The sequence below is a fragment of the Octopus sinensis genome, linkage group LG16 (genome assembly GCF_006345805.1).
Source record: "Octopus sinensis linkage group LG16, ASM634580v1, whole genome shotgun sequence".
Lineage (NCBI taxonomy): Eukaryota > Metazoa > Mollusca > Cephalopoda > Octopoda > Octopodidae > Octopus > Octopus sinensis.
The window spans coordinates 10,874,058-10,900,048 of NC_043012.1; the positions used below are offsets into that span (position 1 = coordinate 10,874,058).

General features: G+C 39.4%; 1 protein-coding gene across 3 annotated transcripts in view; it reads right to left on the minus strand.

The window, feature by feature from the left end:
- Positions 1-25,991, minus strand: part of LOC115220258 (S phase cyclin A-associated protein in the endoplasmic reticulum) — a 63,943-nt gene that overhangs the window by 13,089 nt on the left and 24,863 nt on the right. Inside the window, exons 7-16 of one of the 3 annotated variants that reach the window (XM_036509880.1) lie at positions 25,052-25,296; positions 24,365-24,850; positions 23,531-23,674; positions 20,702-20,744; positions 20,336-20,450; positions 19,591-19,702; positions 18,039-18,179; positions 6,077-6,178; positions 932-985; positions 86-228 (exon numbers count right to left, since the gene is read on the minus strand). In XM_036509880.1, coding sequence (XP_036365773.1) covers positions 86-228; positions 932-985; positions 6,077-6,178; positions 18,039-18,179; positions 19,591-19,702; positions 20,336-20,450; positions 20,702-20,744; positions 23,531-23,674; positions 24,365-24,850; positions 25,052-25,296 — 1,585 coding nt within the window. Of the gene's footprint in view, positions 1-85; positions 229-931; positions 986-6,076; positions 6,179-18,038; positions 18,180-19,590; positions 19,703-20,335; positions 20,451-20,701; positions 20,745-23,530; positions 23,675-24,364; positions 25,297-25,991 lie in introns of all 3 variants that reach the window. The other 2 variants (XM_029790355.2, XM_036509879.1) reach the window with 2 other exon arrangements.

Sequence of the window (25,991 nt, forward strand, 5' to 3'; positions counted from 1 at the left end):
GACTTTCTATGTTGTAGATTTTATTTTCAAAAGACTTGCATGGATCAACAACTGACAAAAATCAAAAGAAAACAACAGCACTCACCGCTCTTTGGCCCGTAGAACCTCCAGTCGTTCCTTTTCTTTCTCTTGCAGTTGTTGGATAACCCTGGCATCACGTTGCTTCCTCTTTTCCTGCATCTCATGGAGACGCTTCTTACGATCAGCTTCCAGAGCTTTCCGTCGTTCCTGTCAAAAGGACATAAACAGGGATTAAGGACCTGATCTTTCACGATCAACATAGGCTAAGCGAAACAATAAATGGTTCAGTTGAAATGTGAATGCCGGTCCTTGATACCATGAGCCCACATTCACATCATCACAACTGAACCATTTATATGAGAACATGTATGAAGAGGGCAGGGTAGGGCAGCTAAAAGGGAGATGATAGCAATCACTGTAGGAGAGCAGGGGTTCTGGTTAAATGTCAGTGACATGGTTTACAACATGACAATATTGTGGCATGAGCAAGCTGTAGCTAAACTTGCTACATGTGAGAACAGCTACTTGAGAAACCTAGAAACAAGAAGTGCGACATGACAGGGTCACATTTAGGAGAAGGACTGCTACATGATGCAACTCCAAGAATGATCACTACAGTAAAAGCTAAATGTGAAAAGTTCAGGCAGAAATTGCTACATGTGAAGAGTGACAACAGAGGTTGCTTCATTTGAGAAATATAGACATGAGAGGAAGACAAACAAGAACTGGTACATGAGAAGGGTGTAAGTAAGAATTCCTATATGAAAATAGTACAAAGATTTAGAGTAACGACAGCATGGTTCTGATGCCTCAGTCTAATGACTTTGGTTTTTCCAGGCACAACTCCAAACAATGGTAAATGAATGAGTTATGATGATGATGATGATGGTGCTGACCAAGATTTACTTACTTCTACTGCAGCTTCCTTGGCTAACTTCTCTTCATGTTTTCTTTGACGCTCTTCCTACAAAAAACAAATTTAAATTAGTGTAAATTTATTTTTAAAAAAAAAAAACCTAAATAAATATTTAAAAAATTTAAAATAAAATATGAAAGCATCAAAGAAGAAAGGACGCCTGGATGGATATATTTGTATTTATAATATAGATCTGTCACGCACACGCATTATCATCATTTAATGTCAGCTTTCCAATGCTGGCACGGGTTGGACTGTTTGACAGGGACGACTAGGCAAAAGACTGCACCATGCTTCATTGTCTGTTTTGGCAGGGTTTTTATGGCTGGATCCCCATCCTGGGTACACTAGGTAAGTGCTGTAATGGATTACCAGGGCTCCAAGGTTACAGACAAAACAGGAGTTATGGAGCCATGCAGATTTCTGATTAACAATTTATATATATATATCAAATGTAAATTAAAAACAGAACATATCTGATATATACTCTCTCACCTCTGCCACTATTTGGCATATACAGGTGCTTACACTTATCAAGTATTCACTCTAAATTTACAGTACCTACTATATATCTATATATATATCTATAGGCATACATAATATTCAATAGTCTGGTCAATAGTGATATATATGTGTATGTGTATATGTATGTATGTGTGTGTGTTTATATATATATATGTGTGTGTGTGTATATGTATGTATGTATGTGTGTGTGTGTGTACACATACACATATATAGACCCGTCTGATAAGGGTACACTATATATACACTATATATACCCGTCTGATAAGGTTACACTAGGCACATGCATCACAACCATATGTGTGCGACATGGTGATCTCATATCAAGATAAACAGCACATGACCTTGCAGGTGGGGTCCAGTTAGAATTTTCTTCTTGTCGAGTAACCCATCCTGCTCAAAAGGTCCCTGAATAAGGGTTGTTTAAGGATGTTGAACGAAACACCCATGTTTTCAAGGGTAAATCATCCAAACCCCCAAAGAATCCTTCTCAACACATGGCTATGATGCTCCCCCACTACTTCAGCTCGTGATCAGAAATGCACATATCGTCAGCTACTAAGGGACATGGTCAACTGGTTACGGTCAAACAACTGACAAGCAAATCTGTGGTATTGAGCAGAATATTTGCTGTAGCCCATCTTTTATACCAAGACAAAACAATGTACACGATAACAGTGCCAATCAGTTAAGATCAGAAGCCACGAGAGCCACTGCCTGGTACTACATCAGGGCATTTATTATCATTATTATTATTATTATTATATTATTATTATTATTATTATTATTATTATTAAGGCAGTGAGCTGGCAGAATTATTATTGTGCTGGACAACATGCTTAACCGCATTTCTTCCGACTCTACATTCTGTGCTCAAATGCTGCTGCGGTTGGCCTTGCTTTTCATCCTTTTGAGGTCAATAAAATAAGTACCAGTTGAGTACTAGGGTCTACGTAATTGACTTACCCACTCCTCCGGACTTGCTGGCCTTGCGCCAAATTTTGAAACCATAAGGCGGCAAGTTGGCAGAATTGTTAGCATGCCGGGTGAAATGCTTAGTGGCATTTCATCCGTCTTTATGTTCTGAGTTCAAATTCCGCTGAGGTCAACTTTGCCTTTCATCCTTTCAGGGTCAATAGAATAAGTACCAGTCATGCATTGAAGACGATGTAATCAACCACCTGCCTGCCCCAAAATTTCAGGCCCTGTACCTAAGGTAGAAAGGATTATTATTCACTCCTGTCATTGGGCTTGGTTTTTTTCCACTCCTGTCTCAAATTGCTATGTATAATCTCACTTGTGTAAGCAAAATAATGATATATATATACAAGAATTTTTTGCGTATAAGATAAAAAACCAAGGCTATGTAGATATTAGAACATTTATCTACACAGTTTTGGTTTTTTATCTCATTACACAAAAAATCTTATACACACACACGCTGACATATGACCAACTTTGAACCCCTTATTCACAAAATCACCGAACCTGGAACTTAACTATGGTCTGTCTATAGTACTTATTCAGCATTACCTGACACCTTTGGGTCTCAATGACACCATTACCTCTTATATGCTAAATATATACACACACACACATATATATATATACATATATATACATCATTATCACTTAACACTCATTCTTCATGCTGGCATATGTCAGATGGTTTGACAAGGGCTAGCAAACCAGAGGGTTGTACCAAGCGCTATTATCTGTTTTCACATGGTTTCTACAGCTGGATACTTTATGGTATTTACATTAAAAGCTCCTCATCCATTAATATATATATACATTCAATACATTCACAAATATATACATTTATATATACACACATATATATATACATGCATTTATTTCATATGTACATGTATAACGGTAATATATCACAAGCTAGGCATTGACTAATACACATACATTTATACCATATATACACACACACATATATATATATATGTATGTATAATGCCATTTATATTAAAAGCTTAGCCTCTGATTTTCGTACATATACACACATATAAACAGTCTATAGCAAATAGAAAAATATTTAAAATGAAAGATCATAGGGTAAATAAAATATATCCAAAGCTTATCCATAGAATAATAGCCATGCAGACAAACAGAGATTGTTAAATATAAAATTATGCGATATATTTTGTGGAAACGATATCAACCACCATGAATACCAGGTTTCATAGGAAGTACAAGAATTATTGGCTGTGATCAGAATGCAGATAGAATCCAGTTCTTGGAGAATATTTGACCAAGTTCTTGATTCTTGATTCAAACCAAATTCATTTATTTTGTTAATGACTTGAGGTAAAGTATGAACGACAGAAATACATTTAACTTTACTTCTGTGGCCCTTGGGCCAAAATAAAAATGTGTTGCATGCGTGCGTGTCTACCTTGATACCTCACCACCACTACCTCTTTCCAGCTCTACCCAAGTCCCTCCCACCCTCTCTTCTGTAATACGAGTAGCCATGGAGCACTTCAGTAGCAAGGTACTTATTCTGTGTGTGTGTGTGTGTGTGTGTGTGTGTGTGTGTATATATATATACACACACACAAATATATATATCCACACACATACACAGATGCACAAATACAGGCATGGCTGTGTGGTTAAGCAGTTTTCTTCTCAACTTTGTGGTTTCAGGTTCAATCCCACAACACTGTGGCTAACTGTCTTTGACTACAGTCCTTGGCCAACCAAAATCTTGCGAGTGAAATTCATAGACAGAAACTAAAAGAAACTGAGTATATAAAAACATGTATAATGTATAAGCCAATATGGAACAGCACTAAGATCTAATGTTTTGTCTCAGAAAATTTCTCAACAAGATTTGTGCTAAAAATCAAAGGCTTTGCTCAGAAACCTGGTGGATCGCCAGACACAGTAGTTTTGACTTGATTTGGTCTTCTCAGGGATGAACACAGCAGATGTTCTGAGTCAAGCTGGAAATACATGTTCTCATATAGAAATCGGTAAACAAAACATTTTTCTGATTTGCATGAAAGCTAACCAAGCTAAAATTTATCAATCTATCTTGCATCACCGGTCTGGAACCCCTATTTTGCTCAGGATATTAATTGTCTGGAAACCGTTCAGCGACATGCAACCAAGAGAATACCCTCCATCAGGCATTTGCCATATTCTGAACGCCTTACTTCCCTGGGCATGGATACATTGAAACTCCGACGTCTGGCAGCTGACTTGGCAGACACCCATAAAATTATCAACCATCTTGCTAACAATAACTCTGAGCACTTTTTCAAACTCCACCCGTCTAACACCTGTGGACATGTTTACAAAGTCAGAAAACAGCACAGCTCCCATGACTTTTGGAAACATTTTTTCACGCTAAGAGTTGCTGAAGCATGGAACAAACTGCCGGCATCAGTTGTTAGTTGTCGGAGCACTGTATCCTTCAAAACTTCCATGCTTCCTGAGATTCGCCAACACTACACCTGATTTTCTCCCCTCCATACACATGCAAGCATGTATCTGACTCATACACTGTTCACTTCCCAGACATTTGTACATTACTGCATATGCTTTATACGCACTTTTGACAAGTTGTGGTGCACCTGAACACCCTATACAATGATTTCAATATCATTATTATATCATAATTTGCATTGAAGAACACCCAGTTTATCACATGTTGAATAGAAATGACAATGATTTGAAGACCTTCTGACAGTACCATGCCCTTTAGCAGTGCCAAACAACTGTGATGCTGACAAAGTAATATTTCTTACCATTTGACACATAACCAAGTACACTTTGAGATTTATCAATCTAAGAACATCATGTAACTTCATCATTCTTATGCTTGTAGTTTCCATCCTGGTCTGAGTTGGATAAATCTGGAAGAAGCTGTATTCCACAGTGAGACGCCCTAACCCTGTCAACAAACCTTGTTTCCAAGTAAGGGACGTGTTTTTACAGCAGGCGTGGATTGTTTTACACTAAAACCAGTAAGCAATGTTAACACACAAACAAGAAGCCAACGTAAGGTTTTTTCCCCCCTTTCTTTAGAAATGGTTACAACTAAAACATTAACTCAATCAACAAGCAAGAGCGGCAGTGGTGGTGATGGTAATAATAATAATATAATAATAATAATAATAATAATAATAATAACAACAATAATAATAATAATGACATTAATTAGTAGCCATGGTGGTCTTTGTAGTAGCAACAACAATAAGGTGATGATAATAATAATAGTAATAATAATAATAATAATAATAATAATAATAATAATAATAATAGTAATAATAATAATAATAGTATTGATACATTGTGACATAGTAACAGAAGGGTCAGTAATTTTTGAAACAGTAGTAATAGTAATGTTTGTGTACATGTATACATATATATGTATACACCCATACATATACACACATATATACATGCATCAATGCATACACAAGCACATACACACCCGTATATAAATACAGGTACTCGAACACATATATACACACATGCATATACTCACAAACCTATATATGCACACACACAGACTCACAGAGGCAAACATACATTCGTGCATGTTTTGTGCGAGTGATCCCCAGCCTCCCCAAAGCTGCAAGTTGGTGCACCTACTTGCATGTCCTGCAATCTGGCTTCAGACTCCTGGTGCTTCGAGAGAATGTCATGCCTCTTGTTTTGAGCCTCCAAAGAGTTGATAAAGGCAATTTCATTTGCCTGGAAAATATAAATCAACGAGCGTCGATTCATTCATTGTATCGGGTTTAGTTCGATATAAGTTTACATAGAGAGAGATGGGGGACATACAGACAGACAGACAGACAGAGGAAGAGGGGGACGAAGATAAGAAGGTAGTGTAGAAAAAGATACCCGGGGAGAAGGAACCAATGAAGGAAGGTTTGTTGTAAAGTAGAGGAAAGAAAAAATTCCATGCGTTTGTGTATGAGAATATACATACATGTGTATATATATATACACACATATATACACAAAGACACAAATATTCATACACGTACTCACATAGAGAGATATATGTACATGTGCATAGAAACATACACATACAGACGAATAAGAAATATCAATCACTTCACTTCATACCAAATTGATGAAGATGGGAGCGGGGTCAAAACCAAACCCTCAAGCAAGTCGCTTCACTTCCTTGACACAACCAAAACTTGTAACTCCCCTAAAATCTCAAAAGGATTCAACCATAACAACAAAACAGACAAAAGAAGGAGACAGGAGACAGCCTACCACAACATGAGGAGGAGGTTACCCAGCCACAAAATTTGGAAAGTTTATGTGCCTCTACAAGAATATCATCACTAAAAGAAAAGGGTGTTCCTGGTCTCTCATTTCTACCTCTTCTACAATACCCACAGGCTCACAGACATAGAGTCCTCTCCTTGTCTCTTCCACCTCTTCTACAATACCCACTAGATCACAGACAGTGTCCTCTCCTTGTCTCACTTATCCCTACTACAACAGCCACTGTCTCAAAGACACACTGCACCTTCTCTCTCTCTCTCTTGTACTTTCAACTACAACAACCACTTGCACACAGACATTGTGTCCTCTCCCCATGTCTTCTACCACTACTACAAAGTTCTCCATCCTTCTGAACAAGCTAAATGAATGCTATTTCCACCCTAACTATCTCTAGTAGAATTATTTCCATGTTGGTATACATAACAAACACATCTTTTTAGTTTTGTTTTGGCCTGTGGAAACTTATAACCGACTCGACACCCAGAAGGTGGAGAGGACCCCAAAAGAGAAAGAAAACACTTCTAACATTGGTACCAAAACAAACATACCTAAATTAATCACAACAGTTGCAAAACGATAAGGCATCTATTCTTCAGAACCACACCCATGAACCCCCAGTTTGGAAGGTACTGTGCACTTGAACCACCCAAGAAATACCAGATAAGAAAAAGAAATATGTTGATAATGATGATGATGATGGTGATATAAACCGGTGGTTCTTGAAGTGGGTGGTACTACCCCACTGCGAGCAGTGGAAAGATCCGGGTGTATGGGGGGGGGGCACTGAATGAAAGTGGGGGCAAAATGGGGTGGCCATAACAATGAAATAATGGGTTAGGTTAAGTTTTATTTGTGAAATACAGTTGTTAGGAATTTGCTGCAGAAAGTGGCCCATGTTCATGATGGTGAGTGGTGGTGGTGGGGTGGGTGGTGGTGGGGTGGGTGGTTGTGGGGTGGGTGGTGGTGATAGGAACGGGCCTTGTGTGCCACAAGGGCAGCAGGTCAAACAAGTTTGGGAACCACAAACTATAGCAAAGTCCTTCCCCCTTCTGCACTATTAACGATGGTAGGGAAGCACAAGAATTACATAGAGAATATAAAGTGAGACAGGACTTCTGGGAATTAAAGACTTGGTTTGTTATGGTTAAAATAGTGGACTACAGACCACTAGATCATGAGTTCAAATCTTACTGATCTAGCCACATTAACTTTGCTGAGTCAAGTTGGCTGCTCCACAAGATGAAGGGCAGTGTGAGTCAATGAAATATGTTTTAATTATGCTATGTTATCCCTAATTGCAAAAGTGAAGCATAAACAATACCATCAATATCTGAGGGTCACAGCTGTAGACACAGCACCAGTACCAATGGATTATGTGAGTGCTTGACTGGATTTCTGTTCCTCCATCTACAAAGATACTGAAGACCCTCACTCCATAACCTTACAAACAGGTACCATGTGGAGGTGTAGATCACCTTTGTTGACAGTAGGATAGACACCCACTGTGTTAATGAGAGGAGCTTAGTGACGGCCTAGTGCTGAGTTCAAATCCTGAATCCACAGGCAAAAATTTACAACCACCGATTGATGTTCTATTCCAGGAGACAGATCTTCTAAAGTGTACTTGGCACTTTAAAAAGAACTGGGATAAGCACAAAGCACAGGATTATACCTACCAGTATGGCAGGGGAAAGGAAAAAAGGGCCAGTTAAAACATATATAAATATACAGTAAAATGTAAGCAGTGTGTAGATAATTAGACACACGGAAAATAGGAATCAATGTAATTAACTCAAATATTTTAACATGAATTCGTTAGAGAAAATAGGGGTTAATGTAAATAAGCAACTATTTTAACAAGAATTCGTTAATATAAACCAGGAAGAAATATTTACAGAGAAAACAAAAATAAAATCAAATAAGAAAATACAAAATAAAACTGGTAACTAAATAATAATTTCTTAGGTAAGCCAGGAATTTTTTTTATTGGGTGGTGGTGTTAGGGTGACCTCCCCAGTACTCATTTAGTAATTCTAATGTTACCCTCACCCACCAGACTGAGAGATTAAACTTGAAATTAATTTTAGTGAGATTTGAACTTAGAACAATAAAGAGATATAATTAAATAGCACAAGGCATTATGTCTGTTGCTCAACCAATTTTAATATCTACAAAACTTTAAAAGTATAGAATAGTTTCTCAGATTGGCGCCAACCCACAGACAAATAGGAAGACGAAGGGAAGGGGGCATAATTAGCTGAATTGACCTCAGTATATTACTGGTACCTACTTTATTTCAGTATATTACTGGTACCTACTTTATCATGGCCTAGTGGTTAGAGCAGTGGACTCGCAGTCGAGGGATCGCGGGTTCGAATCTCAGATCGGGTGATGTGTGTGTTTATGAGTGAAACACCTAAGCTCCACGCAACTCCAGCAGATGGTATTGGTGAACTTTCACCACAACTTTCTCTCACTCTTTCCTCCTGCATCTAACAGTTCACCTGAGATGGACCGACATCCTGTCCAGGTGGGGAACCTATACGCCAATGAAGCCGGGAAACTGGCCCTTATGAGCCAGGCATGGCTCGAGAAGGAACAAACTACATTACATATAAAGTTTGTAACAAGGTGTTGATGGGGTTTGAACCCAGAACTTAAATAAATACTGTAAGGTATTTGGTCTGAAGCTCTAATGTTCCTGAAACTCTTGTAGGAACTAAACTCAGTAATTCTAATTGTTTCTGACATCGATACACAGCCATGCCATCTGGTGGAAAGAAGAAGACTGTATCAAGCCCACTATGTGACTGATATGTACTCTGTCAACCCGATAAATAACTGACAAAGTCAACCCTACTGGAATTTTAACTAACAACCTTTAAAGGTGTGATAAAATACTGCAGAGCAGTTAGCCAGATGGTCAAATGATTTATCCATCCACTGACCACCAACACAGACACATGGACACTTATTTACAGAAGGGCATAGTTGGTTTAATTTAATCAGACCAGCAAGATCTGAATTCGGAATGTAAAGGACAATAAAATAATACTTGGTGTTGAACCTCTTCTCAATTCAGCTGTTCACTACCCTAATGATATTAACATCAACGATAACTAAGAATAAAGAACAACAACAATAATAATAATAATGATAATAATAACTTAAATACAACTGACACTAACTGGAATCATGCATGCAGAGTGTAAACCATACAGAAAGGATTAAAAGATAATAATGGTGTAGAACAGGTAAAAATCAAAGAATGGTTGGTTGAGAAGAAAATTTTAGAAAATGTACAAAACAGAACCACGAGAGGAGAACAACAACACAAACAATAATAATAAGAATAATAAAGAAAGAAGATACAAATAAACAAAGAGAGGGGATATAAGTATATTATAAGTGTATAACAAGTTAACAACTGGAGTATTACAGTAATAATTTGAACAAGTGGTGTTAGATATTTAATGCAAAGAAGGGTGAATAGAGAATGTGTATGAAGTTAAAAGTGGACTAGACACATTATTGGTAAAATGACTTATTTATACTGTTTGTGGTAAGTGCGGAAGATAGTCTGAGGAAAATGGAAAGTTATGGATATGATACTTTATTCTGAGACCAAATAACACCTGAGATAAAAATTCCACCATGGTTTGACTGAAGAACAGTTTGTGATCCAAACACCAACTTAGGAAGAAGAATTGCCAAGAAGGCTGAGGGTATCTTGGTATCACTTACCAAGTCCTTTGTGAGCCGCTCTCCCGCTATCTATCTGCAGCTTTATATAGCTATGGTGCAACCTCACCTGGGATTTGCATCACCGGTCTGGAAACCACTATATTAATCGTCTGGAAACCGTTCAGCATTATGCAACCAAGAGAATACCCTCCATCAGGCATCTGCCATATTTCTGAACGCCTTACTTCCCTGGGCATGGATACACTGAAACTCCGACGTCTGGCAGCTGACTTGGCAGACACCCATAAAATTATCAACCATCTTACTAACAATAACTCTGAGCACCTTTTCAAAGTCCACCTGTCTAACACTCGTGGACATGTTTACAAAGTCAGAAAACAGCACAGCTCCCATGACTTTTGGAAACATTTTTTCATACTAAGATTTGCTGAAGTATGGAACAAACTGCTGGCATCAGTTGTTAGGGCACTGCATCCTTCAAAACTTCCATGCTTCCTGAGATTCGCCAACACTACACCTGATTTTCTCCTCTCCATACACACGCAAGCATGTATCTGACTCATACACTGTTCACTTCCCAGACATTTGTACATTACTGCATATGCTTTATACGCACTTTTGACAAGTTGTAGTGCACCTGAGCACTGTATACAATAACTTCATCATTATTATTGTTACAGAGTTTATGGAAGAAGCCAGCTATCACTTGGGAGCGAGTATAGCTTCAGAACATGGAGGCACATGGCCTAGTGGCTAGAACATCAGAATCACGGTCAAGGGATCGCAGGTTCAAATCTCAGATCAGGCGATGTGTGTGTTTATGAGCAAAACAACTAAGCCCTATGTGGCTCTGGCAGAAGTTAATGGTGAACTTCTGCTGACTCTTTTGCCTCAACTTTCTCTCACTCTTTCCTCCTGCATCTAAGCAGCTCATCTGAGATGGCCCGACGTCCCATCCAGGTGGGGAACCTAAACACCAATGAAACGGGCCCTAATGAGCCAGGCATGGCTCATGAAGGAACAAACAAGACAACATAGCTTCAGAACAAGTACTATGCTTTCATTAATTACTTTAAGTGTCTCTGTAGTCTCGGGTAGACATCAACAACCTCTCTCTTTCTATCAGTCCCCTTCACTCTTTCCCAAGCAGAACATTCAGGATGTGACAACTGGAGGGGGAGGGACCTGCACCAGCACTGCAATGGTGGTCCTCATTTACAGCTGAGTAGACTGATGTAGCAACATGAAATAAAGTGTCTTTGCTCAAGGACACAATGTTGTCTCCCCAGTACAGGAATTGAACCCATGGACCTTATGACTGTGAATCGAACACCCTTACCCCTAGACGACACATCTTCACAAAGAAGCAAAACAAAAAATTAAAGACAGATGTTACAATCACATTAATTGGTTGTTGCTCTAGATTCTTTGCTATAATTTGGAAACTTAATTGAAACATATCCTGGTAACATTATGTGGCTGGGAAGGAGTTAAACAGGGATGACCATGGTAAAATATTTTAATTTTCATTTTTCATAAAAAGTATTTCAAAAACACAAACAGCTTCACCTTCAAAAACACAGTGTTTCACTGGTACTTAATTTATTGACCCCGAAAGGATGAAAGACAAAAGTCAATCTTGGCACAATTTGAACTCAGAACATATAGTCAGAAGAAATACCACTAAACATTTTCTTTGATGATCCAACAATTCAACCAGCTCAGACTGCTAACTTAGACTTACAGCTAAAAATATTGGTATTGGAGTAGAATCAATATAACTGATCATCTCCACCCCACCCCAACACCTGATAAGGATTAGTTTTTATTAAAAGGAACTCAGGCAAAGTGGCTGAGTTCCTTTCGAGCCTTGGGCCTCACAGAGGTGAGGTGGCTGAGTTCCTTTCAGGCATTGGGCCTCATGGAGGCAATGACCAAGACCTTTGGCAATATGCTGTGCTTGGGGAAAAGACCCATTAAGCTGAGCAAAATCGCAGTCATGGCAGATACCAGTGCCATGCAAATGGCACCTGTGCCAGTGGTATGTAAAAGCACCGATTACACTCTCGGAGTGGTTGGCATTAGGAAGGGCATCCAGCAGTAGAAAATCATGCCAAATCAGACTGGAGCCTGGCACAGCCTTCCAACTTGCCAATCCAGTCAAACCGTCAAACTCATGCCAGCATGGACAACGGGCATTAAATGATGATGAATCCTGAAGTATGAAAGTAAAAGTTGATCCCGGAAGAGTCTGAACTTAGAATGTGGAAGGATGAAAGAAAATGCTACAAGTCATCTTAGACAGGCTTTCTAGAAGATTCTGTAGATCCATGCACAGTGTTAAGGAGCAACAAACAATACTGATATTTTCCTTTGATCAGAGATTACCCAGGGACAGAATATGGAAATGGAATTCATGCACGCATGTACACACACACACACACACACACAAAACAGTCTTGTCATTTTACCTTTGGTCAACATACCACAACAGCAACAACTGAAGCCACATGTTAACAAGTAAATGAATTTTTTTCTTACAACATGGTTGTGTGTGTATCTTATAACTTTTACTTGTTTCAGTCATTGGGTGCGACCTTGCTGGGGCACCATCTTGAAACAAATCGACTCCAGTATTCATTTTATTAAGCCTGGTACATAGTCTATCAATCTTCTTTTTGCCAAACTGCTAAGTTACAATGACATATGCAAAATCAACCCCAGTTGTCAAGCAGTGGAGGGGGACAAACACACACAACAGGCTTCCTTTGGTTTTCGTCTACCAAATCCACTCACAAGGTTTTGGTCAGCCCAAAGCTATAGAAGAAGACACCTCCCCAAGATGGTATGCAGTGGAACTGAACTCGGAACTCTGAGTTTTGCTGCTTGTTTCTCCACACCATTATTAGCATCAATAGTTTCTTCCCCCTTAGGCATAAGTTCTCAAGTATCTGATGAGAAGAAGCCATAAATACATGACAGGAGGATGTCCTCTCATCTCTATAGCAACCACTTGGCTTCTAACTAGAAGACAACAAGCAGATTTTCCAGGGATTCCTGAATAATTAAAGACTAAGCCCTTTGAGTACCTATTTCTTTACTACCCACAAGGGGCTCAACACAGAGAGGACAAACAAGGACAGCCAAACGGATTAAGTCGATTATATCGACCCCAGTGCGTAACTGGTACTTAATTTATTGACCCCGAAAGGACGAAAGGCAAAGTCGACCTCAGCGGAATTTGAACTCAGAACGTAGCAGCAGACGAAATACCTATTTCTTTACTACACACAAGGGGATAAACACAGAGAGGATAAACAAGGACAGACAAATGGATTAAGTCGATTATGTTGACCCCAGTGTGTAACTGGTACTTAATTTATCAACCCTGAAAGGATGAAAGGCAAAGTCGACCTCGGCGTAATTTGAACTCAGAACGTAACGATAGATGAAATACGGCTACGCAATTCGCCCGGCGTGCTAATGATTCTGCCAGCTTGCCGCCTTTTGAGTACCATTCTATGGTGTATGTGTGTGTGTGTGTGTGTGTGATCTTAGATATGCAAGCATGAAAAAATGAATTTTAAACGCTGGTGATAAATCATCATCATTGTTTAACGTCCGTTTTCCATGCTAGCAGGGTTGGAAGGTTTGACCGGGGTCTGGGAAGCCAGGAGGCTGCACCAGGCTCCAATCTGATTCTGGCTGAGTTTCTACAGATGGCTGACCTTCCTAACGCCAACCACTCCGTGATTTTTTGATGTTGATGTGCTTGACTCAATAGGTCTCAAGCACAGCAGGTCACCCTACAATCCAAGGTATGAATACATTTATAAAAAAAGGGAATCAAAGATAGAAGCAGGCTTTTCCACACTGTCACACAATCTCAAAAGAACATAGTTAGGGACCTTGGACAGAGAGAATACAGAGTGGCAACAGTAACATTTAAACTCTTGATTACGTGGTCTTGGTTAAGACTGACAAATGAATATCAAACATAAAAACCATAGCAGATGGGAAGAACATCAATAAAAGATAGTAACTATGAAGAATTGTATTATCTCCTTCCTGGCATTTATGTCACCTCCTGCAGAAATTACAGTAAGTAAAAACTGAAGTGTGTAGAGTTACATCACTTCCTCCAGGGCCACAGATAATTCTAGCCTCGTGCTGAACAGATCTGCAGCCTCCAAGAGTTGCTGTTGTTTAGCTCTGAATCAATACTGACAGAGCAGACCTATGTTCAAAGATGTTGCAGTGATACCTATCCCATCTTGTTTTGTATTCAGATATTGTCTACCTAAGACTACAATATTCAATATGTTCACTTTTTAAGACAACAGGGTATGGTCTAAAGAAGATTTAGCAGTTATTGTTCACAGTTTGAGTAAACAGACAAAGTTTGCCTTTTTTATACTTTCTGTATATTATTGAAAAAGTCCGTGCACAAATGTCACATTTATGAAGTATTGAGTCCTTGTCATCTGACACAGTAGCAGGATTTTCATTGGTTAGTAATTTTATGGGTGATGTAAGAGCTTGCAATGGGGTGAAGAGTTAGATTCTAAATTTCATAACAATCAGCGGCAGAGTTGTCGGCCAAAGCTAAGTTTAAGTTACAAGGGGTTAAGTTAGATGATCCACTGTGGATTCTACTGAAGCAAATAGACGTTGCTTGCTATCATGTGGGAGATAAGCAGACTATTTTCAAGGGATTAAGATCAAATACAAAAGAATAATCATCATCATCATCCTCCAATCTGATTTAACATGGTTTCTATGGCTGGGTGCCCTTCCTAACACCAACTGCCCCAAGAGTGTAAATGGTTGCTTTTTTATGTGCCACCAGCACAGATGCGAGTCCTATGATACCAGCATTGGTGGTGACTATGGTTTCACTTAGCTTGACAAATCTTCTCAAATGACAAATCATCAGGCGTAGGAGTGGCTGTGTGGTAAGTAGCTTGCTTACCAACCACGTGGTTCCGGGTTCAGTCCCACTGCATGACACTTTGGGCAAGTGTCTTCTACTATAGCCTTGGGCCGACCAAAGCCTTGTGAGTGGATTTGGTAGACGGAAACTGAAAGAAGCCCATCGTATGTATATATGTGTGTCTGTGTTTGTCTCCCCAACATCGCTTGACAACCAATACTGGTGTGTTTACGTCCCCGTCACTTAGCAGTTCGGCAAAAAAAAGACCGATAGAATAAGTACTAGGCTTACAAAAAATAAGTCCTGGGGTCGATTTGCTCGACTAAAGGTGGTGCTCCAGCATGGTCACAGTCAAATGACTGAAACAAGAGTCATTTACAAAAGCAGTTTTCCATTCAGTATGTAAGCATTATAATTCTATAGACAACTATATTTAATCATTAACACCATTCTATCAACAATGTCAAGATATGGGGATTTGCCCAGACAAAACATGGATAATTCTTTCCAGGTCTTTCTTGAACTGGAAGTTAGGAATTTCTTGGCTATGGAAATAGGAACAAAAGCTTTTCACCAGAAGCTTGTTAGAAAAGATGCAAAAGGAATAAATCTGATAAATTTGAATTCAGTTGATGAGGATATTCTCTGCATATTTATCACCTACAGAACTCTGCTGAGTGGTTGGTGTTAGGAAGGGCATCCAGCTGTAAAAATCCTGCCAAAACAGTCACAGAAGTCTGGTGCAGGCTTCGGCCTGGCAGGCTCTTATGGTACTATCCCACACCTGCTAGCATGGAATACAGATATTAAATGATGATGGTGATGATGACGAAGATGAAACTAAGAGCCCTTTGTGTGCTGTGAAGAGGGGAAAAACAAAGATTTCCAAAATATATCATTAAATAATGCAACAAACACTTCACCCAGAATTAACAAATAAGACAAACACAAAAAGTAAAAAAAAAAAACACACCAACAAAAGAAAACCTAATTGTAATTATGTAACAAAGATTATTTAGAATAAACACTAATTAACATTTATAAAAAAAATATGTAAAACAGATTATACAGGATTATTTCGATATTTGATATTCTATGTCTCAAATATAAACCACACAACAGCCAATACAAAAGACTTAACACAACAGCAGACATACAACTAACACAACACTTATCTCTCAACAGCTCACCACCAGACAAAACAACCATCAATACAACACTATCACAAACATCACAACTAGTCAAATACAACAGGTAACAAAAACATCTATGTCAGCAGCAAATGTACCTGTTCATACAGAATAAGAATGAAACCGGAAGACCCAACCTTAGACGCACGCATGCACACACATTAAATGATAGATTAGGAATGATGTTGATGGAAGTGACAGAGGACAGTGGAATGGTAGAGGTGGTCAAGTGGTAGATTAAATGATTAAATACTCAGACACTATTTTGTCCATCTCCTAACATTCTGAGTTCAAACTGAACAGGAGTTCAACTCACTATTCTGATGGCTGTATAATAAACGACCAATCAGAAAATACAATCTCTTCAATTCTCTATACCAGTGATTTTCAACCAGTTTTTGCTTATGGACCCTGTTGATTCCTATCTTACACAGGAAATGGGGACCCTCATAGTTATTCAATGTTTAAAAACTACTATATTTTTATAATCAAATATTATTAGGAATTGTATAAAAAGTGGTTAATTTATTGCAGAAAAATTCTAACAAAATCTTATATGGACCTCCGAAGGTAACATGGACCCCAGTTGAGATCCACTACTTCGCACCTCTAAAACCTTTCACTGTGGCCTCATATGTGACGTCATAACCAAATAAAGAAATTATCCATCTCCAGCACATTTCACTTAAAACATGGTTAAGGATTCACATCGAAGAGTAATTTTAAGATTTAGAACCAACGTACAGGTGTCATCTACTTAAAAAATGCCATCAGTTAGTAGGGTATGAGACCGTGTTCTACAATCATTCCATCCAAATCAAAATCGATCAACATCAATGGAAACTGCAGCTGTGATACCAGTGCTGGTGGCACGTAAAAAGCACCATCCGATCGTGGCTGTTTGCCAGCCTCGTCTGGCACTTGTGTCGGTGGCACGTAAAAAGCACCCACTACACTCATGGAGTGGTTGGCGTTAGGAAGGGCATCCAGCCATCAAAACATTGCCAGATCAGACTGGGCCTGGTGCAGCCTTCTGGCTTCCCAGACCTCAGTTGAACTATCCAACCCATGCTAGCATGGAAAGCAGATGTTAAACGATGATGATGATGATATGTCATGTAGTCTGGACACTGAATGCTATTGGATGCATGTTGACATTTAACACCTGTTTTGGGTGAATTAACTAATCAGGTAGTCTGCTGGTTCTATGTAGAGGGCAGCCAGGTGTGTAAAGCACTTGTGCAATATTCCAGGTGAATATGTGAGTGTGATTAGAGACAGGTTGAAGTTAAAGTATTACAAGACAGTTGTGTTAAAAACAGAAATGGAAAAGTTACTCTTTTAAAACAATGAAACAAAAAGAAAAAAGGGAAGCCATAGCAACAACAACCACAACAACAACAACAACATCCACAATAAATGAACGAGCTACACAGAAGCAATATGGGAACCAGGCAGGTAATTGCAATTAAATATTCACCTTGGCCTCTTCATCGTGAGCCTTCTGTGCCTTCATTTTGAGTTGCATCTGGCGTTTCTCTTCAGCCTGAAGTAGTTTCCGTTCCATGGTAGCCTTTTTCTGACGAAGTAAATCATCTTTCCAAGCTCGAACCTCTTCAACCTGGCAAATACACAAACGATAACGAATTCAACTGATGAGACAGACGGGGTCAACTCTCAGAGGTACTTTCAAGCAGCAACTTATTCAAACCAGCCATGTCCGTCCAAAGCACCCACTACACTCACGGAGTGGTTGGCGTTAGGAAGGGCATCCAGCTGTAGAAACACTGCCAGATCAGACTGGAGCCCGGTGCAGCCTCCTGGCTTCCTAGATCCCCGGTCGAACCGTCCAACCCATGCTAGCATGGAGAACAGACGTTAAACGATGATGATGATGATATCCGTCCAAAGCATCCTATCTGTTTCATGTTCAAACCAGCCAGATCTGGCCTCTCACGCATACCATACAATGGTGTTCTAAAAATACACAATTACATCATCGAAATCTATACCAGGTTCCAGTCTGATTTGGCATGGTTTCCTTGGCTGGATGTCCTTCCTAACGCCAACCAACCCAAGAGTGTAGTGGGTGATTTTTATGTCACTAGCAAGGGTGCCTTTTACATGTATATGTATGTATGTGTGTGTGTGTGTGTATATACACACACACACACACACACACAAAGGTCCTCAGATCATAACCATTGTATGGTTAAGAAGTAAAGCCTAGGGATGTAAGTCAGTGTGATGGGGTGATTCCATATGTTATTAACAATGAAAGATTTAATTTTATAGTTTAAAGTCAGTTTTGGATGGGGGTGAGGGAAAATCATTGAAGTGGCAGTAGCGGAGGGTTTCAGAGCCAAAACTTATTTGAAATGGTGGGTGGTTCTACAAAATATTTATTTCTATATACTCTTTTACTTGTTTCAGTCATTTGACTGTGGCCATGCTGGAGCACCGCCTTTAGTTGAGCAAATCAACCCCAGGACTTATTCTTTGTAAGCCTAGTACTTATTTTATTGGTTTCTTTTGCTGAACTGATAAGTTAGGGGACATAAACACACCGGCATTGGTTGTCAAACGTTGTTGGGGGGGGGGGACAAACACAGACACACAAACACACATATATATATACATGTATACGAGAGGCTTCTTTCAGTTTCCATCTACCAAATTCATTCACAAGGCTTTGGTCGGCCCAAGGCTTTGTAAAGACACTTGCCCAAGGTGCCATGAAGTGGGACTGAACCTGGAACCATGTGGTTCGTAAGCAAGCTACTTACCACACAGCCACTCCTACAACTATATTTAGTTGAAGTTTATAGTTAAGACATGGGGGTTACAATGAAGTTTAGGGTGGTTGGGCTGAGGTCTATGACAAGTGGGTGACTAGCAGAGATGGAGTAGAGTTAGTATGGGGTGTTAGGATGAGAAGAATTGATGAAGTAGTGCCTATATCATATCCAAATTGATGCTAACAATCCAAGAGGCAGCAATTAAAAATGACAAAAAAAAGGTCAGCTTCATACCTTCCTTGAGATTTCTTTTAATCTAGCAGCCTTCTCTCGGTTCAGTTTTGTACGGAGTTCCTGTGCTTTGGCTTGCTTCTGTTCATGACGCTTCTTCCTTTCAGTGGGAGACCTAATTCCAAAGAAGAGGTGGTTTGGAGAGAGAAAAAAAAGAATCCTAATTAATTCTTTAAATGCCTGTCATACATTTAAATAGTGTGTATTTGTGAGTGTGTGTGTATACATATATATCTTTTACTTGTTTCAGTCATTAGACTGAGGCCATGCTGGGGCACTGCTTCGAAGAATATCTAGTTGAATGAATCGACCTCAATACATATCTTTTCAAGCCTGGTACTTATTCTATTGGCCTCTTTCGCCGAAGTTACAGGAATGTAAACACACCAACACCAGTTGTCAAGTGATAGTGGGGTACACACACACATGCATGCATACATGTATATGTGTACTTTATATATTTACATAATGGGCTTCTTTCAGCTTCCATCTATCAAATCCACTCATAAGGCTTTGGCCAGCCCAAGGTGTCACACAGCAGGATTGAACCAGGATCTATGTGGTTGGGAAGCACTGTGCTTACCACACAGCCACACCTGCACCTATCTAGCCATAGCAGAAGATACTTTTCCAAGATTCCACACACTGGGACTAAACTCGAAACCAGGTGGTTGGGAAGCAAATTTCTTAACCACACACCCACACCTGTATCTACCATGCAGAGGTGAAGGTGGCAATAATTACTTACCGTTTCCGAGATGGAGAAGAAAGTTTCTCATGCATATGGACGCCGTGTCCTGGAGTTCTGGCGTCAGCCTCGTCGACAATTTCTCCCCACGACTTACTCTTATAACTTTCAGAATCTATGAGAAATAAATGTAAAAAAAAAACAATTAATAAGGATTGGATACAAATATAAACAGAATGAAGTGAAATCCAAATATTACTGGTACAAAAGCCTAGGGAAAAGCATTTATACAGTCACTCAACTTGCTAGATATATAGCAGACAAATCTACCTCATATCACACCTTATCTATATATTCATGACATATTGTTAATCAACCATTCTACCAAATTCCAATGGAACAAGCCAAGCTGTAAGATAAACTTACCTTCACATGAATTGACTAAAGCTTCTAAATTCAGATCAGTGTTCTGAAATTAAAACATGAAATATTCTTCATTTCTGTTAATTTTTTAATCATGTCAGCTTTCCTTTAAGATATACATATAAGAAAAAAAAAAAAAGATAGTATAGACAGAACAAAACCAGAGGGAAGAGAAGATAGAGAGAAGAACAAATAGTCATTGAAGAGGTCACAGAATGTGTAATGAAAGAACTCTGACAAATAAACTAATAATAATAATAATAATAATAAAGATGAAATGAAGATCAAGTAAATAGTGTGTGTGTTCATTAGGGAAATGTCTATCACTTAATGATAAAATTTAAAAGAAACTTTTCAATAAAGTAAAAGAAACTTCCATTCAGCCATGGCCTCTACCTGGGATGTAGCCAGCCCACTTATGCATACCTTTCCTTCTTGGGACACAAAAACTCTGCTTGCGAAGACCTGTTGAGGCAAGTGAAATCGGAATCGAAACCACTCAAAAATCAATGGAAATTGTAGTTGTGATACCAGTGCCGGTGGCACGTAAAAGAACCATCCGAACGTGGCTGCTGCCAGCGCCGCCCCAACTGGCCTCCATGCCGGTGACACATAAAAAGCACCAACCGATCGTGGCCGTTGCCAGCTATGCCTGGCACGTAAAAAGCACCCACTACACTCACAGAGTGGTTGGCGTTAGGAAGGGCATCCAGCTGTAGAAACACTGCCAGATCAGACTGGACCTGGTGCAGCCTCCTGGCTTCCCAGACCTCAGTCAAACCGTCCAACCCATGCTAGTATGGAAAGCAGACGTTAAACGATGATGATGATGATTCAGCCATTTTTCATCAGTAATGGATGAAAGCCTCAGCATACCATTACAATTTTTATCAATGCAGGCTGTAGGCCAACTTCTCCACAGTGGACAGGGCATTCTTATGGCAAGGCATGTTTAGCTCTGGTGCAATTTAAAATGAGAACAGAAACTGCTGCTACAGATACTATAAAACATTTCATCCAACAGTCAAACAATTTGACGAAAAAACTTATTGGAAAGATGGCTGGCAAATGGTAACCTTGGCATGATTTGAACTTAGAAGCACAGAGAGCTGCAATACCACAATTATTCTACTTTTTTTTTCTCTTGAATGACTGCCATTTCTACACCTTTATTGTTAATTATATCTGTTTCTTTACTGCCCACAAGTGGCTAAACACAGAGGGGACAAACAAGGACAGACAAACGGATTAAGTCGATTACATCGACCCCAATGCGTAACTGGTACTTAATTTATCGACCCCGAAAGGATGAAAGGCAAAGTCGACCTCGACGGAATTTGAACTCGGGACGTAGCGGCAAACGAAATACAGCTATGCATTTCGCCCGGCGTGCTAATGTTTCTCCCAGCTCGCCACCTTAAATTGTTAATTATATCATCATCAACATTGTTTTAATGTTTACATATCCTATACTCGCTTGGATCAGACAGAATTTGTTGAAGCAGATTTTCTAAAGCAGGATGCTCTTCCTATCACCAACCCTTATCTGTTCCCAAACAAGGTAATATTTCCCCCATGACCAGACATGTGGCTTCATGGGAAAGTGGTTTGCAACCATTACAGATAGTCATTGAAGAGGTCACAGAATGTGTGACAAAAGATCTCTGACAAACTGACAATTATCATAGAAGTCAAGACCAAAGAAACAGTGTGCATATTTATTGGTAAAATGTGAACCAATACATGGGTGCACACAAACACACATCGTTGTCATCATCATTTGGCATGTAAAAAGCACCATTCAAGCGTGATTGTTACCAGCGTCGCCTTACTGGCACTTATGTCGGTGGCACATGAAAAAACATTTGAGCTAGGTCGTTGCCAGTGCCACTGGACTGGCTCCTGTGCAGGTGGCACATAAAAAACACCATTTGAGCGTGGCCATTGTCAGTACCGCCGGACTATCCCTCGTGCCAGTGGAACGTAAAAGCACTCACTACACTCTCGGTGTGGTTGGCGTTAGGAAGGGCATCCAGCTGTAGAAACTCTGCCAGATCAGATTGGAGCTTGGTGCAGCCATCTGGTTCGCCAGTCCTCAGTCAAATCGTCCAACCCATGCTAGCATGGAAAGCGGATGTTAAACGATAATGACGGCGAGCTGGCAGACTCGTTAGCACGCCGGGCGAAATGCTTAGCGGTATTTCGTCTGCTGCTACGTTCTGAGTTCAAATTCCGCCGAGGTCGACTTTGCCTTTCATCGTTTCGGGGTCGATTAAATAAGTACCAGTTACGCACTGGGGTCGATCTAATCGACTTAATCCCTTTGTCTGTCCTTGTTTGTCCTCTCTGCGTTTAGCCCCTTGTGGGTAATAAAGAAATAGATAATGATGATGATGATGTTCCACGCTAACACGGTTGGACTTGTTTGACAGGATCCAATGGATCAAAAGTCTGCATCATGCTCCAATTTTTGCTTTGGAATGGTTTCTACAGCTTGATCCCCTTCTTAATGTCAACTACTTTACAGTGTGTATTGGGTGCTTTATTCATGGCACCAGCACTAGTGAGGTGACCATGCAGCTTGCATGAAGAAGATCCCTTTCAAGTGAGTGAGGCTACAGTAGAGAAGGAGGTGGCTTTATGCTTGGAAATGAGAGGTTGAAATATTAAGAAGGGGCCAAAATAGAACAGTTCTCTTGTTGTACAGGAGCTACACAGCTACTCATATTGTGGAAGAGAGGGTAGGAATGGCCAGGAAGTGGAAAGAGATAAAAATACTGATGATCATTGTCTGGGTGCAGATTTATTCAAATGAAAGAAGGAAGTTTTAACCTCAATTTCATTTTCTGTTTCAACATCAGCAATCGGAGTACTCTCTTCTTGAGCCAGTTTTTCAAGCCAATTCTGTTCTTGTTGGTTTGCCAATTCCAACTGACTGCTTAATTTGTCAGCTTCATCTAAGGCAGAAGTCAGTTCCTGCAAAATAAAAAAAAGCATCACACATACACACACTTGATAAAGTACGGATTTATTAAAAGTAAAAATAATTAACCAGAAAGAAGCAAGAAGCCTAAATTTTTATATTTTGAACTTTTTTGTTGGTTTTGTTTCAATTAATTTTGCAAAAATGAAGAATTTATTAAATAACTTTGTTATTACAATCCTTTGTTTAAAGCAGAATAAATCCTTTGGCATTTACATTATTCTATCAAATGTAATTATTTTTTTATTCATTGTGTTTTTAATTAATCATGCATTATCTTGTAGATATGAGATTTTGATGAGGTAACTTAATTTTTGGACTGATATTATAGGGTTGTTGTGAGAGGCCAAATCTGGTCAGTTTGAACAGAAAACAGGCAGAATACTTTGGCTGGATATGACCGGTTTAAATGCTTAAAGTGTTAAACAAATAAAATAATTTTTAAAAAAGATTGCTAATTTAGCATGCAGTCTACCACACTATCTGAAGCCTACACTGTGAAATAACCTGATCTGAGTAAAGGTTTAGGATTAGAATTAAGGTTAGGGATTAGGATTAGAGTTATGGTTAGGTTAGGGATATACTTCATGCTAAAGGGTAAATGGTCAAGTAGACTGCATGCTAAAATGGCACCAAAAAATGCTGAAAGTTTAGAAATATAAGTAAAGAGTGAGATGACTTACAGCAAATGCTTTCTTTTCATCCTCATCAAAATTCACTTTGTCGTCATCTGAGATTTCTGGAGATTTCTGGGAAGACATTGAATGTAGTTCTTCAGTTTCACTGAATACAACATGGTCCGATTCCTCGTCTTTCAACGAGTTGTAATCCTCAAGTTCATAAATGTCCAACAACAGTTCATCTTCAGCCTCATCATCTCCGTCGTTGGCATCCAGATCGCAACCAAGCACAGGGATATTCTCCTTCTCGCTCTCTTTACTATGCGTCCTCTCATGAAGGCCGATCCCAGAGTCCCAGGTTCGATTCCCATAGAATCGGTCAGGAGTGTGTTCACGCCTTTGAGTCCTGCTAGCCCGGCCTCCATACTCCACTGCACCCGAGGGAGTCGGAGGGGACCTGACAGAGTGTTTCACTGACGACGACGATGACGACAATGGGGTCATATGGTTTCCATGGTGAGCTCTTGTGTGGTTGCTGTTGTTCTTGTTATTGTTATTGTTGTGGGGCTGGGGAGATTTGGGGCAGTTAGTGTGGAGTTTCTGATCAGAAACACATGGCAAAATGTAGTTAGAATGTATGGAAGTTGGTGAAGAGCTGAAGACACGGTCCTTCTGACCAGGAAGATAAACAGTGGACTTGGAGAAATTTGAATTATTATTATTATTATTATGACTGTTACTACAACTATGGTTGTTGTTGTTGTTGTTGTTGTTGGATTCAACAAATGTTCGATTATTTGAGTATTTTTCTGACCGTCGGTTTTTCGCAAAACCAGCTACATTGTTATTACTGTTATTATTATTATTATGATAAGACTTTTCAGATCGACTACTATTATTATTATTATTAACAACATTACTGTTGTTATTATTGTTGTGGTTTCGAGACTTAGATTTGCCTCCACGCTGCACAGTCTCCCAGCCATCTGCTTCATCTGGAAAAATAAAAAAGAAAAAAATATATAACATATATAACAAGCATATGTGTATAAATGGAAACAAACATGTTTTTTTTTTCTAGAAGCACTGAAATGTGTATTGTATGATACAGATAGTGGAGGTGCGTGGCTTAGTGGTTAGGGTGTCAGCATCATGATCGTAAGATTGTGGTTTCGATTCCTGGACAGGTCAACGCGTTGTGTTCTTGAGCAAAACACTTCATTTCACGCTGCTCCAGTCCACTCAGCTGGCAAAAATGAGTAACGCTGCAATGGACTGGCGTCCCATCCAGCTGGGAGAACACATACACCATAGAAACCTGGAAACTGGGCCCATGAGCCTGGCTAGACTTTATAAGGCCGCATTTATTATGTTCTTATGATACAGATAAGATAGTGATATTTTTTAACGTAGCCTCACCATTAAAAGAGCAGAAAAATTGGGAGTTGCTCTTACAAGGTGGAAAAAGTTGTCAACATGCGTATTTGTGTTTCAAAGATTGAATAAAAACAGAAAAATTAAACAGAAACGTAACAGAGAATTTCACGAAACCATAACAGACAGAAAATTTGTAGCCAATTCCTCATCAGTCAATGTCCAAGAGATCATAACGGTTTCATGCTGTTGTCATTGATACTGTTCCTTCTTGGTGGTGCCAGTTACAAAAAGCCACTAGGAATAGTTTTATATA